Genomic DNA, 19,929 nt, shown 5'->3' with positions numbered 1-19,929 from the left:
CTATAATGTCCGGGGCTCTGTCCTACCTTATAGATAGCTCTGACCTCTATAATGTCCGGGGCTCTGTCCTACCTTATAGATAGCTCTGACCTCTATAATGTCCGGGGCTCTGTCCTACCTTATAGATAGCTCTGACCTCTATATTGTCCGGGGCTCTGTCCTACCTTATAGATAGCTCTGACCTCTATATTGTCCGGGGCTCTGTCCTACCTTATAGATAGCTCTGACCTCTATATTGTCCGGGGCTCTGTCCTACCTTATAGATAGCTCTGACCTCTATATTGTCCGGGACTCTGTGCCACCCTATAGATAGCTCTGACCTCTATAATGTCCGGGGCTCTGTCCTACCTTATAGATAGCTCTGACCTCTATAATGTCCGGGGCTCTGTCCTACCTTATAGATAGCTCTGACCTCTATAATGTCCGGGGCTCTGTCCTACCTTATAGATAGCTCTGACCTCTATAATGTCCGGGGCTCTGTCCTACCTTATAGATAGCTCTGACCTCTATATTGTCCGGGGCTCTGTCCTACCTTATAGATAGCTCTGACCTCTATATTGTCCGGGGCTCTGTCCTACCTTATAGATAGCTCTGACCTCTATATTGTCCGGGGCTCTGTCCTACCTTATAGATAGCTCTGACCTCTATATTGTCCGGGACTCTGTGCCACCCTATAGATAGCTCTGACCTCTATAATGTCCGGGGCTCTGTCCTACCTTATAGATAGCTCTGACCTCTATAATGTCCGGGGCTCTGTCCTACCTTATAGATAGCTCTGACCTCTATAATGTCCGGGGCTCTGTCCTACCTTATAGATAGCTCTGACCTCTATAATGTCCGGGGCTCTGTCCTACCTTATAGATAGCTCTGACCCCTATAATGTCCGGGACTCTGTCCTACCTTATAGATAGCTCTGACCCCTATAATGTCCGGGACTCTGTCCTACCTTATAGATAGCTCTGACCTCTATAATGTCCGGGGCTCTGTCCTACCTTATAGATAGCTCTGACCTCTATAATGTCCGGGGCTCTGTCCTACCTTATAGATAGCTCTGACCTCTATAATGTCCAGGGCTCTGTCCTACCTTATAGATAGCTCTGACCTCTATAATGTCCGGGGCTCTGTCCTACCTTATAGATAGCTCTGACCTCTATAATGTCCGGGGCTCTGTCCTACCTTATAGATAGCTCTGACCTCTATAATGTCCGGGGCTCTGTCCTACCTTATAGATAGCTCTGACCTCTATAATGTCCAGGGCTCTGTCCTACCTTATAGATAGCTCTGACCTCTATAATGTCCGGGGCTCTGTCCTACCTTATAGATAGCTCTGACCTCTATAATGTCCGGGGCTCTGTCCCACCTCTCAGTTTGTCCTGGCAGTCCAGGGAAGTACAGCTGTCAGTGGCAGTGTCGTCCTCGTCCAGGCGAATCTCCTCGGTGATGGCGTCCGGCCCCAGCTTGGCCATGTATAACATGCTGATCCGCTTCAGGTTCTTGTTCTCCTTGTTTAGCTGAGAAGGAGTCAGAAAACGAGGCGTCAGATGGAGCAGCGGCCGGAGCAGCGACGTGACCGGGGGTCACCGGCAACAAAGAGGAGCTTATCTGGCAGGGTGTGGGGTCACAGTAGGGGGAGGAGGACTACGGGGGGCTTATACTACTGTCGTCTCCCCAATACACACACTATATCCCCCTATAATGTGTGTAGCAGGGGCCCTGCAATCACACTATTAACCCTCACTGCTCCAGGAGCCCCCGTGTGTGGGTGACAGTGACATTCTCAGAACAATCCGCCTGCCTACGGCCCCAAGACTGGGGACACATTCATGGCCCGAGCTGTAGGAGGCGGCTTGGATCCAGTCCATTACAGCTTAACCCGCCACGGTGCAGGATATTGGGGTGTTATCACCATCAGGGCAGGATATTGGGGTGTTATCACCATCAGGGCAGGATATTGGGGTGTTATCACCATCAGGGCAGGATATTGGGGTGTTATCACCATCAGGGCAGGATATTGGGGTGTTATCACCATCAGGGCAGGATATTGGGGTGTTATCACCATCAGGGCAGGATATTGGGGTGTTATCACCATCAGGGCAGGATATTGGGGTGTTATCACCATCAGGGCAGGATATTGGGGTGTTATCACCATCAGGGCAGGATATTGGGGTGTTATCGCCATCACCATCAGGGCAGGATATTGGGGTGTTATCGCCATCACCATCAGGGCAGGATATTGGGGTGTTATCACCATCAGGGCAGGATATTGGGGTGTTATCACCATCAGGGCAGGATATTGGGGTGTTATCACCATCAGGGCAGGATATTGGGGTGTTATCGCCATCACCATCAGGGCAGGATATTGGGGTGTTATCGCCATCACCATCAGGGCAGGATATTGGGGTGTTATCACCATCAGGGCAGGATATTGGGGTGTTATCACCATCAGGGCAGGATATTGGGGTGTTATTGCCATCACTATCAGGGCAGGATATTGGGGTGTTATCACCATCAGGGCAGGATATTGGGGTGTTATCTCCATCACTGGCAGTCCGAGATTGAGAACCCAACAACTCAGTAGCCTGACTGGGGGGTCTGTGTCTGATTGTGCAGGGGGTTGGGGGGGGGGGGCCTTGTTTGTCTATGTGTGTGTGTTGGGGGTTCTGTGTCTGTATTGGCGGGGGGGGGGGGGGGGGGGGGTTGTGTCTGTGGTGTGTTGGGAGGGGGGGTCTGTGCTGGAGGATTCTGCGTGTGTCAGGGTGGGGGGATCTGTATGTGTCTGTAACGCTTGTGTTGAGGGGTGTATCTGTGTTGGGGGGGTGTGTGGTGTGTTGGGAGGGGTGTGTGTGTTGTCTTGTGTTGGGGGGCGGGGTGTCTATGTCGGGCGAGGGGTCTGCAGAAATGTCTCCCCCTACCTGAAAATTCTACAGTAAAGTCACTGACACTTCCAGTCCCCCAGTGGGGGGGGGGCATGTGTGGTCCTTGCACCGCCTCCGGGTAAACAAAGGGCGATAACGAGCCCAGGACGCGAGCGCTAATGGACAGGACATAAGAAAGCGTTGCTGTCGCCATCGCCGCCGCTCTGATTCTGCCGCTTGACCGGAATGTGTAATGAAATTTGGCTGAAAATTGCTGTAATCTGTTTTGCGATGAAGGGCCTGCGAAGCGGCTGACACCAGCGAAACACGTAAAGGGGCGAGAAAAACATTCTGCAGTAATGATAATAACAACACTAGGAGAAAATGACAACCGCTGGTAATCAGCCGCAATCACAGCGGGCGCCGCCCCCCACCACAAGCACGCTGCGTAACCATCTGGCTGGCCGGACATTGCGGACAGTGTGAGGGTATTAAATGGCGCAAAAACGGCGGCGAAAATCCCACAAAACGAGAGCGATTCTTGTTAAACAGGCGACACAACTCCGAGGACGGCGAAACCGACCGCCGCAATGATGTCTGGTTAACCCCTTCATGGCCGCTCAACTCTCTTTTTCAAAACATTTTTACACCATTCAAGCAGGAGATCAGAGCGACACACACGCCAAAGATCCGATCAGAGCGACACACAGAGCGACACACACGCCAAAGATCCGATCAGAGCGACACACAGAGCGACACACACGCCAAAGATCCGATCAGAGCGGCACACAGAGCGACACACACGCCAAAGATCCGATCAGAGCGACACACAGAGCGACACACACGCCAAAGATCCGATCAGAGCGACACACAGAGCGACACACACGCCAAAGATCCGATCAGAGCGACACACACGCCAAAGATTCGATCAGAGTGTCACATTCGCCATTGCTCCAATCAGAGTGTCACATTCGCCAAAGATCCGATCAGAGCGTCACATTCGCCGTGGCTCCACATCCACCATCTATACCAGTGATCGGGGATTTGGAGGGGGAGGGTCTGCAGATTACACCCCCGACCATCCATACCTGTGCTTGGGAGAGAAAAGTCCTGCAAACAAAGTGGGCACCCAAATAGTGTACGGGGTGAGAAATGTGAGACTGACAGGGAGGTATCAAGACACGGAACACAAAAGTGAATGACATCAAATAGGGGGCGCAACGCACCACTACTACCCCCAGCAGACACAATCTCCTCACCTTCACTGCAAAGGCTTCAGCGCTCTCCCGACACGTCTTCTCAATCTCCAAACTGTTCTGAATGACGCTGACCTCCTCAATAACCAGATGTGAGACTGGGGGAGAAGACACCGTCACATTGTACCCCAAACACCAACCGCTACACCATCAGGCATTTACTAAACAACACAGCAATTATCAACAACAGCATAGCGGAACGATTTATATACATAGGGGGCGGTATTATTGTAGTTATATTCTTGTACATAGGAGTAGTATTATAGTAGTTATATTCTTGTACATAGGAGCAATATTATAGTAGATATATTCTTGTACATAGTAGTATTATAGTAGTTATATTCTTGTACATAGGAGGTAGTATTATAGTAGTTATATTCTTGTACATAGGAGCAGTATTATAGTAGTTATATTCTTGTACATAGGAGTAGTATTATAGTAGTTATATTCTTGTACATAGGAGGTAGTATTATAGTAGTTATATTCTTGTACATAGGAGGTAGTATTATAGTAGTTATATTCTTGTATATAGGAGCAGTATTATAGTAGTTATATTCTTGTACATAGGGGGTAGTATTATAGTAGTTATATTCTTGTACATAGGAGCAGTATTATAGTAGTTATATTCTTGTACATAGGAGCAGTATTATAGTAGTTATATTCTTGTACATAGGAGCAGTATTATAGTAGTTATATTCTTGTACAAAGGGGGTAGTATTATAGTAGTTATATTCTTGTACATAGGAGTAGTATTATAGTAGTTATATTCTTGTACATAGGAGGTAGTATTATAGTAGTTATATTCTTGTATATAGGAGCAGTATTATAGTAGTTATATTCTTGTACATAGGAGCAGTATTATAGTAGTTATATTCTTGTACATAGGAGCAGTATTATAGTAGTTATATTCTTGTACAAAGGGGGTAGTATTATAGTAGTTATATTCTTGTACATAGGAGGCAGTATTATAGTAGTTATATTCTTGTACATAGGAGTAGTATTATAGTAGTTATATTCTTGTACATAGGAGTAGTATTATAGTAGTTATATTCTTGTACATAGGAGGCAGTATTATAGTAGTTATATTCTTGTACATAGGAGTAGCATTATAGTAGTTATATTCTTGTACATAGTAGTATTATAGTAGTTATATTCTTGTACATAGGAGTAGTATTATAGTAGTTATATTCTTGTACATAGGAGCAGTATTATAGTAGTTATATTCTTGTACATAGGAGCAGTATTATAGTAGTTATATTCTTGTACATAGGAGTAGTATTATAGTAGTTATATTCTTGTACATAGGAGGTAGTATTATAGTAGTTATATTCTTGTACATAGGAGTAGTATTATAGTAGTTATATTCTTGTACATAGGAGCAGTATTATAGTAGTTATATTCTTGTACATAGGAGTAGTATTATAGTAGTTATATTCTTGTACATAGGAGCAATATTATAGTAGTTATATTCTTATACATAGGAGCAGTATTATAGTAGTTATATTCTTGTACATAGGAGCAGTATTATAGTAGTTATATTCTTGTACATAGGAGTAGTATTATAGTAGTTATATTCTTGTACATAGGAGCAGTATTATAGTAGTTATATTCTTGTACATAGGAGTAGTATTATAGTAGTTATATTCTTGTACATAGGAGGCAGTATTATAGTAGTTATATTCTTGTACATAGGAGTAGCATTATAGTAGTTATATTCTTGTACATAGTAGTATTATAGTAGTTATATTCTTGTACATAGGAGTAGTATTATAGTAGTTATATTCTTGTACATAGGAGCAGTATTATAGTAGTTATATTCTTGTACATAGGAGTAGTATTATAGTAGTTATATTCTTGTACATAGGAGGTAGTATTATAGTAGTTATATTCTTGTACATAGGAGTAGTATTATAGTAGTTATATTCTTGTACATAGGAGCAGTATTATAGTAGTTATATTCTTGTACATAGGAGTAGTATTATAGTAGATATATTCTTGTACATAGGAGTAGTATTATAGTAGTTATATTCTTGTATATAGGAGGTAGTATTATAGTAGATATATTCTTGTACATAGGAACAGTATTATAGTAGTTATATTCTTGTACATAGGAGTAGTATTATAGTAGTTATATTCTTGTACATAGGAGTAGTATTATAGTAGATATATTCTTGTACATAGGAGCAGTATTATAGTAGTTATATTCTTGTACATAGGAGCAGTATTATAGTAGTTATATTCTTGTACATAGGAGTAGTATTATAGTAGTTATATTCTTGTACATAGCAGTAGTATTATAGTAGTTATATTCTTGTACATAGCAGTAGTATTATAGTAGTTATATTCTTGTACATAAGAGGTAGCATTATAGTAGTTATATTCTTGTACATAAGATGTAGTATTATAGGAGTTATATTCTTGTACATAAGATGTAGTATTATAGTAGTTATATTCTTGTACATAGGAGCAGTATTATAGTAGTTATATTCTTGTACATAGGAGTAGCATTATAGTAGTTATATTCTTGTACATAAGAGGTAGTATTATAGTAGTTATATTCTTGTACATAGGAGTAGTATTATAGTAGTTATATTCTTGTACATAAGAGGTAGTATTATAGTAGTTATATTCTTGTACATAGGAGCAGTATTATAGTAGTTATATTCTTGTACATAGGAGTAGCATTATAGTAGTTATATTCTTGTACATAGGAGTAGTATTATAGTAGTTATATTCTTGTACATAGCAGCAGTATTATAGTAGTTATATTCTTGTACATAGGAGTAGTATTATAGTAGTTATATTCTTGTACATAGGAGTAGTATTATAGTAGTTATATTCTTGTACATAGGAGCAGTATTATAGTAGTTATATTCTTGTACATAGGAGGTAGTATTATAGTAGTTATATTCTTGTACATAGGAGCAGTATAATAGTAGTTATATTCTTGTACATAGGAGGTAGTATTATAGTAGTTATATTCTTGTACATAGGAGCAGTATTATAGTAGTTATATTCTTGTACATAGGAGTAGCATTATAGTAGTTATATTCTTGTACATAGGAGTAGTATTATAGTAGTTATATTCTTGTACATAGGAGCAGTATTATAGTAGTTATATTCTTGTACATAGGAGTAGTATTATAGTAGATATATTCTTGTACATAGGAGTAGTATTATAGTAGTTATATTCTTGTATATAGGAGGTAGTATTATAGTAGTTATATTCTTGTACATAGGAGTAGTATTATAGTCGTTATATTCTTGTACATAGGAGTAGTATTATAGGAGTTATATTCTTGTACATAAGATGTAGTATTATAGTAGTTATATTCTTGTACATAGGAGCAGTATTATAGTAGTTATATTCTTGTACATAGGAGTAGTATTATAGTAGTTATATTCTTGTACATAAGAGGTAGTATTATAGTAGTTATATTCTTGTACATAGGAGCAGTATTATAGTAGTTATATTCTTGTACATAGGAGCAGTATTATAGTAGTTATATTCTTGTACATAAGAGGTAGTATTATAGTAGTTATATTCTTGTACATAGGAGTAGTATTATAGTAGTTATATTCTTGTACATAAGAGGTAGTATTATAGTAGTTATATTCTTGTACATAGGAGCAGTATTATAGTAGTTATATTCTTGTACATAGGAGTAGCATTATAGTAGTTATATTCTTGTACATAGGAGTAGTATTATAGTAGTTATATTCTTGTACATAGGAGCAGTATTATAGTAGTTATATTCTTGTACATAGGAGTAGTATTATAGTAGTTATATTCTTGTACATAGGAGTAGTATTATAGTAGTTATATTCTTGTACATAGGAGTAGCATTATAGTAGTTATATTCTTGTACATAGGAGCAGTATTATAGTAGTTATATTCTTGTACATAGGAGTAGTATTATAGTAGTTATATTCTTGTACATAGGAGCAGTATTATAGTAGTTATATTCTTGTACATAGGAGTAGTATTATAGTAGTTATATTCTTGTACATAGGAGCAGTATTATAGTAGTTATATTCTTGTACATAGCAGCAGTATTATAGTAGTTATATTCTTGTACATAGGAGTAGTATTATAGTAGTTATATTCTTGTACATAGGAGTAGTATTATAGTAGTTATATTCTTGTACATAGGAGTAGTATTATAGTAGTTATATTCTTGTACATAGGAGTAGTATTATAGTAGTTATATTCTTGTACATAGGAGTAGTATTATAGTAGTTATATTCTTGTACATAGGAGTAGTATTATAGTAGTTATATTCTTGTACATAGGAGTAGTATTATAGTAGTTATATTCTTGTACATAGCAGTAGTATTATAGTAGTTATATTCTTGTACATAGGAGCAGTATTATAGTAGTTATATTCTTGTACATAGGAGTAGTATTATCGTAGTTATATTCTTGTACATAGGAGCAGTATTATAGTAGTTATATTCTTGTATATAGGAGGTAGTATTATAGTAGTTATATTCTTGTACATAGGAGCATTATTATAGTAGTTATATTCTTATACATAGGAGTAGTATTTAGTAGTTATTTTCTTGTACATAGGAGCAGTATTATAGTAGTTATATTCTTGTACATAGGAGTAGTATTATAGTAGTTATATTCTTGTACATAGGAGCAGTATTATAGTAGTTATATCCTTGTACATAGGAGGTAGTAGTATAGTAGTTATATTCCTGTACATAGGAGGTAATATTATAGTAGTTATATTCTTGTACATAGGAGTAGTATTATAGTAGTTATATTCTTGTACATAGGAGTAGTATTATAGTAGTTATATTCTTGTACATAGGAGTAGTATTATAGTAGTTATATTCTTGTACATAGGAGCAGTATTATAGTAGTTATATCCTTGTACATAGGAGGTAGTAGTATAGTAGTTATATTCCTGTACATAGGAGGTAATATTATAGTAGTTATATTCTTGTACATAGGAGTAGTATTATAGTAGTTATATTCTTGTACATAGGAGCAGTATTATAGTAGTTATATTCTTGTACATAGGAGTAGTATTATAGTAGTTATATTCTTGTACATAGGAGCAGTATTATAGTAGTTATATTCTTGTACATAGGAGTAGTATTATAGTAGTTATATTCTTGTACATAGGAGTAGTATTATAGTAGTTATATTCTTGTATATAGGAGGTAGTATTATAGTAGTTATATTCTTGTACATAGGAGTAGTATTATAGTAGTTATATTCTTGTACATAGGAGTAGTGTTATAGTAGTTATATTCTTGTATATAGGAGGCAGTATTATAGTAGTTATATCCTTGTACATAGTAGTATTATAGTAGTTATATTCTTGTACATAGGAGTAGTATTATAGTAGTTATCTTCTTGTACATAGGAGTAGTATTATAGTAGTTATATTCTTGTATATAGGAGTAGTATTATAGTAGTTATATTCTTGTACATAGGAGGTAGTATTATAGTAGTTATATTCTTGTACATAGGAGTAGTATTATAGTAGTTATATTCTTGTACATAGGAGTAGTATTATAGTAGTTATATTCTTGTACATAGGAGCAGTATTATAGTAGTTATATTCTTGTACATAGGAGCAGTATTATAGTAGTTATATTCTTGTACATAGGAGCAGTATTATAGTAGTTATATTCTTGTACATAGGGGTAGTATTATAGTAGTTATATTCTTGTACATAGGAGCAGTATTATAGTAGTTATATCCTTGTACATAGTAGTATTGTAGTAGTTATATTCTTGTACATAGGAGCAGTATTATAGTAGTTATATTCTTGTACATAGGAGCAGTATTATAGTAGTTATATTCTTGTACATAGGAGCAGTATTATAGTAGTTATATTCTTGTACATAGGGGCAGTATTATAGTAGTTATATTCTTGTACATAGGAGCAGTATTATAGTAGTTATATCCTTGTACATAGTAGTATTGTAGTAGTTATATTCTTGTACATAGGAGGCAGTATTATAGTAGTTATATTCTTGTACATAGGAGGTAGTATTATAGTAGTTATATTCCTGTACATAGGAGCAGTATTATAGTAGTTATATTCTTGTACATAGGAGTAGTATTATAGTAGTTATATTCTTGTACATAGGAGGTAGTATTATAGTAGTTATATTCTTGTACATAGGAGTAGTATTATAGTAGTTATATTCTTGTACATAGGAGCAGTATTATAGTAGTTATATTCTTGTACATAGGAGTTGTATTATAGTAGTTATATTCTTGTACATAGGAATAGTATTATAGTAGTTATATTCTTGTACATAGGAGGTAGTATTATAGTAGTTATATTCTTGTACATAGGGGCAGTATTATATCACTCTGTCCCCATCATAATCTATAGGGGGTGCTTGTCTTGGTGGACTGTGTGTAGGATAAGTGGTGGATTCTAACATATAATAATCCTTGGTTGAGGAGTCTGGCATCGCTTATCACCCTGTTGATGTGTGAGTGACATCTATTCTGTGTGCTGAGACCTATAGTGCCCTATACAGTGTGATTTGCCCCAAATACAATTCACTTAGGGCAATTAACTGACAACCTTCCTCCGCTGACACCTCTGCTCCATCATCATGAGAATCGGCTATGTCCCCGCCATTGAAATGCAGATGGTGTTGAGAAAATAAAGCGCGGCGCAGCGACCTTGACACATTTTCGCTTTTCCCCCCTTATCTGCTGAGCGCGGGGCCAAGTAAAAACCACTTAACTAATTAGCGGTTACGGCGAGGGAGAGAAGCGAGATCCAACACTGTTATTACACGCCGCGTCACCTCCGGGGGGCAAATAATTATAAGCCCATGAGAGCAATACGAACATTATCAACATTATGGCAGCCGCCACCGCCACGGGCGGCCGAGAGTGCCCACTGAGCCGCCCCCCCCATAAATAACACGTTAAGTGTAATTACTGGTAGACATTGTAAATAAACAGCGATGGAAGTGACAATCACTGGCGCAATCTGACACGTCGGGAAGTGGCAGCCGTAATTGAGAGTTCCTTTCACTTGTCAAGATCGTTTCGACTGCACTTCTCAAAGGAGTCACTATGAGTGCGGGGACGAGCGGCATAATGGTATCAGCGCGGCTGACACAGCACTGAATTAGAGGCGATGATCAGTAGCGGCGCCGGCGGTTTGATGAGCGCTGCAGATGCCTTCGTCGTTTCATCATTAGCACAGAATGGCCGTGTTTTCATCAACCTCGCCGCTGCAATTGAAAAGCAGCGATTGTCTGCTGAAAGCCCCCGCCGGCCCCCGCCATCCCCCGCCACCCCGGCCTCTGAATAGAAGCAATTTTCAGAAAGCTATGAAATCAACCAATAGGCCTGAAAAATGCAGCTGCTGTGTGTACACACGGCGCGCACAAAGCGCCAGAGCTGCCGCCGCCATTCACACGCACAAAGCCCGCCGGATAATAGCCCCTTACACTCCGCAAATAAGGACTAATATTTCCTTAAATCCCCCCTCCCCCCACGTATCCGAGCCGCCGGGACAAGATACCTCGAAAACAAGACTCGCGGCTGACAAAAGAATAAAGAGACAAGGAGAATCGTCAGCGCTCCAGGTACTCGCCGCACAATGCTCCAGGTGGAGAGGACGACATGATTCCCATAGCGCTGGAGGAGCGGCCGCCGCTCGCCATTGTCACCCGCACAATCTGACGCCACTGAGCCGACGCCTGACAATCGCCCTTCATGGACTATATTACTAATTACCCCGCAATATTAGTGCAACAGGGGCGGGGCATGAGGACGCAAACATCGAGAAGGAATGGGCCCTGCACAATACAACCTCCTTAGTGTCCAACACTGCACAGTACCACCTCCCCTAGTGTCCCACACTGCACAGTACCACCTCCCCTAGTGTCCCACACTGCACAGTACAACCTCCCTAGTGTCCCACACTGCACAGTACCACCTCCTTAGTGTCCCACACTGCACAGTACAACCTCCCTAGTGTCCCACACTGCACAGTACAACCTACCTAGTGTCCCACACTGCACAGTACAACCTCCCCTAGTATCCCACACTGCAAAGTACCACCTCCTCTAGTGTCCCACACTGCACAGTACAACCTCCCCTAGTGTCCCACACTGCACAGTACAACCTCCCTAGTGTCCCACACTGCACAGTACAACCTCCTTAGTGTCCCACACTGCACAGTACAACCTCCCTAGTGTCCCACAATGCACAGTACAACCTACCTAGTGTCCCACACTGCACAGTACAACCTACCTAGTGTCCCACACTGCACAGTACCACCTCCTCTAGTGTCCCACACTGCACAGTACAACCTCCCCTAGTGTCCCATACTGCACAGTACCACCTCCTCTAGTGTCTCAGACTGCACAGTACAACCTCCCTAGTGTCCCAGATTGTAAACCATCACTGTGATACATAGCAGATGATCATTCATACACTGGGGTTCACTTACTTTTACTGAATTCCTCCAGCTTTCGGACGGCCTCATCTCTTTCCTGCTTAACCTTGTCAAACTGTTAGGAAACAAAGAGGAAAAAATTAAATGGTGGCTGAACGCGGAGGACCAGAGACAGCGCCGGGGAGCGAGCCACAGACAGCGCCGGGGAGCGAGCTACAGACAGCGCCGGGGGAGCGAGCCACAGACAGCGCCGGGGAGCGAGCCACAGACAGCGCCGGGGAGCGAGCCACAGACAGCGCCGGGGAGCGAGCCACAGACAGCGCCGGGGAGCGAGCCACAGACAGCGCCGGGGAGCGAGCCACAGACAGCGCCGGGGAGCGAGCCACAGACAGCGCCGGGGAGCGAGCCACAGACAGCGCCGGGGAGCGAGCCACAGACAGCGCCGGGGAGCGAGCCACAGACAGCGCCGGGGAGCGAGCCACAGACAGCGCCGCTGACACAGAAGCCAAATGTAGCATTGAAACTGAGGTCTGAGCCAGCACATGAGGGGTTACAGTCAAGAGACTGGGGCACCAGCAGTTGGCTCCTCCCTCTATCACAACTGTCAGTCCACATGTCTTGCTAGACCAATGCTCTGCCCGCATCCTCCACCATTACACACATCTCACTCTACACAGTAAAGGACTATTACAGGGACTGTCCACAGGAGGAGGAGGTGACACTGACCCAGCACAGAACTACTACAGGGACCGTCCACAGGAGAGGAGGAGGAGGTGACACTGACACGGCACAGGACTACTACAGGGACTGTCTACAGGAGAGGAGGAGGTGACACTGATCCAGCACAGAACTACTACAGAGACCGTCCACAGAGGAGGAGGAGGTGACACTGACACAGCACAGGACTACTATAGGGACCGTCAACAGAGGAGGAGGAGGAGGTGGTGACAATGAAACAGCACAGGACTACTGCAGGGACCGTCCACAGGAGAGGAGGAGGTGACACTGACCCAGCACAGGACTACTACAGGGACCGTCCACAGGAGAGGAGGTGACACTGACACAGCACAGGACTACTACATGGACTGTCTACAGGAGAGGAGGAGGTGACACTGACACAGCACAGGACTACTACAGGGACCGTCCACAGGAGAGGAGGAGGAGGTGACACTGACACAGCACAGGACTACTACAGGGACCGTCAACAGGAGAGGAGGTGACACTGACACGGCACAGGACTACTACAGGGACCGTCAACAGAGGAGGAAGAGGTGGTGACACTGACACAGCACAGGACTACTACAGGGACCGTCCACAGGAGAGGAGGTGACACTGACACAGCACAGGACTACTACATGGACTGTCTACAGGAGAGGAGGAGGTGACACTGACACAGCACAGGACTACTACAGGGACCGTCCCAGAAAAAAATATATAGTGATTCAGCATCCAGTGTAGTGTCGATTTAAAAATTTTCATACTTTAATAAAGCCATTTAAAATTCCACAATCACCAGAAACCAGTAAAAAATAGCAAAAAGACACAGCACTTACATATATAGACGATACTTGGGTTACATGGAACAATGGATACACGGAAAAAACTTTAGCCTTTTTTCCGTGTATCCATTGTTCCATGTAACCCAAGTATCGTCTATATATGTAAGTGCTGTGTCTTTTTGCTATTTTTTACTGGTTTCTGGTGATTGTGGAATTTTAAATGGCTTTATTAAGTATGAAAATTTTTAAATCGACACTACACTGGATGCTGAATCACTATATATTTTTTTCTGGGACTGTCTAACAATACCTGTACCGGCAGGGTTTAGTTTTTCGTGCATCAGTGCTAGTATATTACACAATGGGATCACACAAAACACCAAGGCTGTGATATACAATTTTTTCAGTACTACAGGGACCGTCCACAGGAGAGGAGGAGGAGGTGACACTGACACAGCACAGGACTACTACAGGGACCGTCCACAGGAGAGGAGGTGACACTGACACGGCACAGGACTACTACAGGGACCGTCAACAGAGGAGGAGGAGGTGGTGACACTGACACAGCACAGGACTACTACAGGGACCGTCCACAGGAGAGGAGGTGACACTGACACAGCACAGGACTATTACAGGGACCGTCCACAGGAGAGGAGGAGGCGACACTGTCCTGTCCTGCACCCCGGTGTCAGTCTCTTCCTGATTTGTCTATGCAGGTAGCTGGGTTGGCCTGATGTGTGTACAGGAGGCTGTGGCTGTTCCTTGCAGCAGTGTCTGCACAGTGTGTTAGATATGATAAGCCTCTCTCCAGCAGCTCCACACCCCAGATAAGCAGTGGCTAGATAAGTCCTCACTGAACCTGGAGGGTGTCTTCAAGTAGCAAGTCACATGATCTAAGGGATCCTGAGAACTACAGTACTGTGAGCAGTCAGTGAGCACAGATCAGAAAGGATTGGTGAGACCTCCACTATCCCCTCTCTACTTGAATGTCAGTGTACACTGCTCCTTGCATGTGCTCATGAAACTGAAAGGGAGCTCACTCATGAGAATGTTCTCTCCACTGACCCTGCGCCTCCCTCATCCATCCCTGCATAAGACCCTATGTTTCTCCACCCCTCCCCACAGACCCCACGTCTCCCTCACCCCTCCCCACAGACCCCACGTCTCCCTCACCCCTCCTCACAGACCCCACGTCTCCCTCACCCCTCCCCACAGACCCCACGTCTCCCTCACCTCTCCTTACAGACCCCACGCCTCCCTCACCCCTCCCCACAGACCCCACGTCTCCCTCACCCCTCCTCACAGACCCCACGTCTCCCTCACCCCTCCCCACAGACCCTACGTCTCCCTCACCCCTCCCCAAAGACCCCACGTCTCCCTCACTTCTCCCCCACGTCTCCCTCACCCCTCCCACAGACCCTACGTCTCCCTCACTTCTCCCCACGTCTCCTTCACCCCTCCCCACAGACCCCACGTCTCCCTCACCCCTCCTCACATACCCACGTCTCCCTCACCCCTCCCCACAGACCCTACGTCTCCCTCACCCCTCCCCACAGACCCCACGTCTCCTTCACCCCTCCCCACATACCCCACGTCTCCCTCACTCCTCCCCACAGACCCCACGTCTCCCTCACTCCTCCCCACAGACCCCACGTCTCCCTCACCCCTCCCACAGACCCCACGTCTCCCTCACCCCTCCCCACAGACCCCACGTCTCCCCTCACCCCTCCCCACAGACCCTACGTCTCCCTCACCCCCTCCCCACAGACCCTACGTCTCCCTCACTTCTCCCCACAGACCCTACGTCTCCCTCACTTCTCCCCACGTCTCCTTCACCCCTCTCCACAGACCCCACGTCTCCCTCACCCCTCCTCACAGACCCCACGTCTCCCTCACCCCTCCCCACAGACCCTACGTCTCCCTCACCCCTCCCCAAAGACCCCACGTCTCCCTCACTTCTCCCCACGTCTCCCTCACCCCTCCCCACAGACCCTACGTCTCCCTCACTTCTCCCCACGTCTCCTTCACCCCTCCCCACAGACCCCACGTCTCCCTCACCCCTCCTCACATACCCCACGTCTCCCTCACCCCTCCCCACAGACCCTACGTCTCCCTCACCCCTCCCCACAGACCCCACGTCTCCTTCACCCCTCCCCACATACCCCACGTCTCCCTCACTCCTCCCACAGACCCCACGTCTCCCTCACTCCTCCCCACAGACCCCACGTCTCCCTCACCCCTCCCCCACAGACCCCACGTCTCCCTCACCCCTCCCCACAGACCCCACGTCTCCCTCACCCCTCCCCACAGACCCTACGTCTCCCTCACCCCTCCCCACAGACCCTACGTCTCCCTCACTTCTCCCCACAGACCCTACGTCTCCCTCACTTCTCCCCACGTCTCCTTCACCCCTCTCCACAGACCCCACGTCTCCCTCACCCCTCCTCACAGACCCCACGTCTCCCTCACCCCTCCCCACAGACCCCACGTCTCCCTCACCCCTCCTCACAGACCCCACGTCTCCCTCACCCCTCCCCACAGACCCCACGTCTCCCTCACCCCTCCCCACAGACCCCACATCTCCCTCACCTCTCCTCAGACCCCACGTCTCCCTCACTCCTCCTCACAGACCCCACGTCTTCCTCATTCCTCCCCACAGACCCCACGTCTCCCTCACCTCTCCCCACAGACCCCACGTCTCCCTCACCCCTCCCCACAGACCCCACGTCTCCCTCACTCCTCCCCACAGACCCCACGTCTCCCTCACTCCTCCCCACAGACCCCACGTCTCCCTCACCCCTCCCCACAGACCCCACGTCTCCCTCACCTCTCCTCACAGACCCCACGTCTCCCTCACTCCTCCCCACAGACCCCACGTCTCCCTCACTCCTCCCCACGTCTCCCTCACTCCTCCTCACAGACCCCACGTCTCCCTCACCTCTCCTCAGACCCCACGTCTCCCTCACCCCTCCCCACAGACCCCACGTCTCCCTCACTTCTCCCCACGTCTCCCTCACTCCTCCTCACAGACCCCACGTCTCCCTCACCCCTCCCCACAGACCCCACATCTCCCTCACCTCTCCTCAGACCCCACGTCTCCCTCACTCCTCCTCACAGACCCCACGTCTCCCTCACTCCTCCCCACAGACCCCACGTCTCCCTCACCCCTCCCCACAGACCCCACGTCTCCCTCACCTCTCCTCACAGACCCCACGTCTCCCTCACTCCTCCCCACAGACCCCACGTCTCCCTCACTCCTCCCCACGTCTCCCTCACTCCTCCTCACAGACCCCACGTCTCCCTCACCTCTCCTCAGACCCCACGTCTCCCTCACCCCTCCCCACAGACCCCACGTCTCCCTCACTTCTCCCCACGTCTCCCTCACTCCTCCTCACAGACCCCACGTCTCCCTCACCCCTCCCCACAGACCCCACATCTCCCTCACCTCTCCTCAGACCCCACGTCTCCCTCACTCCTCCTCACAGACCCCACGTCTCCCTCACCTCTCCCCACAGACCCCACATCTCCCTCACCTCTCCCCACAGACCCCACGTCTCCCTCACCCCTCCCCACAGACCCCACGTCTCCCTCACCCCTCCCCACAGACCCCACGTCTTCCTCATTCCTCCCCACAGACCCCACGTCTCCCTCACCCCTCCCCACAGACCCCACGTCTCCCTCACCCCTCCCCACAGACCCCACGTCTCCCTCACCCCTCCCCACAGACCCCACGTCTCCCTCACCCCTCCCCACAGACCCCACGTCTCCCTCACCCCTCCCCACAGACCCCACGTCTCCCTCACCCCTCCCCACAGACCCCACATCTCCCTCACCTCTCCTCAGACCCCACGTCTCCCTCACTCCTCCTCACAGACCCCACGTCTTCCTCATTCCTCCCCACAGACCCCACGTCTCCCTCACCTCTCCCCACAGACCCCACGTCTCCCTCACCCCTCCCCACAGACCCCACATCTCCCTCACCCCTCCCCACAGACCCCACGTCTCCCTCACTCCTCCCCACAGACCCCACGTCTCCCTCACTCCTCCCCACAGACCCCACGTCTCCCTCACCCCTCCCCACAGACCCCACGTCTCCCTCACCTCTCCTCAGACCCCACGTCTCCCTCACTTCTCCCCACGTCTCCCTCACTCCTCCTCACAGACCCCACGTCTTCCTCACCTCATCTTTAGTTTTCTCATTTTCAGTTTTAAGCTCTTCATACTTCTCAATGGCTGAAAGAAAAGAACAAAAAAGAAATAAAAAATTACATGTGATGATTATATAAGGAGCAGTATACAGGTATATACAATGAGTAGTAATATACAGCAGTATAGAGGTATATACAATGAGGGGTGATAAACAGCAGTATACAGGTATATACAGTCATGGGTTATATAGGGGCAGTATACAAGTATATACAGTGAGGGGTGATATAAGGGCACTATAAAGTAAAATTACGAAATGGGTGATCCTCTATAGACATGGCTGACTCTCGCTATGACTGTATATATAAAGGGGTACAGTATGTTTAGCAAGGAGCGTAGCAATAGGAAAGGGGGAGGGGTTTGCTTGTATGTAAAACCCCGCCTTAAGCCAGTCCTGTGTGAGGACATCAGGGAGGAACATGAATATGTGGAGTCCTTATGGGTGATACTGAGAGGGGTTTGTTATAAATCTCCAAATATCTCCAAACTCCTGACCAAAATGTTAGCTAATAGGCTTAACTTGGTGGTCTTTGATCTGGTCCACCCGGACCAGACTGGTTTTATGCCGGGCAAGTCCACGTCTGGCAATCTGCGACGTGTCCAGGTGGTGACCCAGATTGGTTCGGCCTGTTCGGAGGATTGGGTAATAGCTTCTTTGGATGCAACTAAGGCCTTTGACTCGGTCGAGTGGCCTTTCTGTTTGCACTCTCTGACCCGATATGGCTTTGGCGATGGCTTCATTACATGGGTGTCCCTTCTGTACCATTCCCCTAGGGCAGCTTTGTCTATCAATGGCTCACTGTCCCCGTATTTTTCACTAGGTAGAGGCACGCGGCAGGGCTGTCCACTCTCACCGCTGCTGTTTGCCCTAGCTGTAGAACCCCTGGCCATACTCCTTAGGCGAGACCCGGTCTACCGGGTATTCTCATTGGCTCCCGGGAGGAGAGAGTCACGCTTTATGCAGACGATCTCCTCTTCCTGTCCAATCCCTCTGTATTGTTGCCTCGGGCCATGGAGCTTATAGATGAATTTGGTAATTACTCAGGCCTCCGCACGAATTGGTCTAAGTCCTCTTATATGTCCATTAGCCGGGCTTCAGCGGCAGTGTGTGTGTGTGTGTGGGGGGGGGGGGGGCGACATGATGTGTGGGCTTCCGGTTGTTCAGGCCTGTAAATATCTTGGTATAGTTCTTCCTAAGGATCATAAGAGGTTCCTGGATCTAAATGTGTTCCCACTCATCTCCCATTTTAGGATTAAATTCCAGACCTGGGCCCCTGTCCGTAGCGGTTCAGATTAACCTGATTAAAATGATAGTCTTGCCCAAGTGTTTGTATGTCTTGAGTCACTCGGCCATGCCCGTGCCTCTCCCGTTCTTCCAACAGTTGGACTCTCTGACGACCTCCTTTGTGTGGGGCGACTCCAGGTCTAAATTGAGCTTGTCTACCCTCTGGAGGCCGAAACAGCTCAGTGGTACATCTCTCCCCGATCTGTTCCTTTATTACTTAGCTGGCCAGCTTCATTTTCTCAAACCCTGGATTTCCCCCGGACTGCTTTCGGGCCCTGAGGCCCACCTGGATCACCATCTGGACTTGCGTATCTTGTGGCCTGTGTTGCAACATCCCCGACTGTTTAGGAGCAGACTTTTGCCCCTTCATTCTCTGGCGGCGCAGGTCTGGAAGCAAGCCCAGAAAGTGTCTTCCTTCTCTGACGTCCC

At 46.3% G+C, this 19,929-nt stretch overlaps 1 protein-coding gene across 1 annotated transcript in view; it reads right to left on the bottom strand.

Moving 5' to 3' along the window:
• SHTN1 (shootin 1) overlaps positions 1-19,929 on the bottom strand; it is a 57,877-nt gene that overhangs the window by 23,641 nt on the left and 14,307 nt on the right. Inside the window, 4 exon segments of the mRNA XM_075258517.1 lie at positions 1,361-1,511; positions 4,115-4,209; positions 12,565-12,625; positions 18,190-18,242. Coding sequence (XP_075114618.1) covers positions 1,361-1,511; positions 4,115-4,209; positions 12,565-12,625; positions 18,190-18,242 — 360 coding nt within the window.

The sequence above is a fragment of the Leptodactylus fuscus genome, chromosome 10 (assembly GCF_031893055.1).
Source record: "Leptodactylus fuscus isolate aLepFus1 chromosome 10, aLepFus1.hap2, whole genome shotgun sequence".
Lineage (NCBI taxonomy): Eukaryota > Metazoa > Chordata > Amphibia > Anura > Leptodactylidae > Leptodactylus > Leptodactylus fuscus.
The sequence above is the reverse complement of the archived record's forward strand: the minus strand, read 5'-3'. Positions and strand labels throughout refer to the sequence as shown.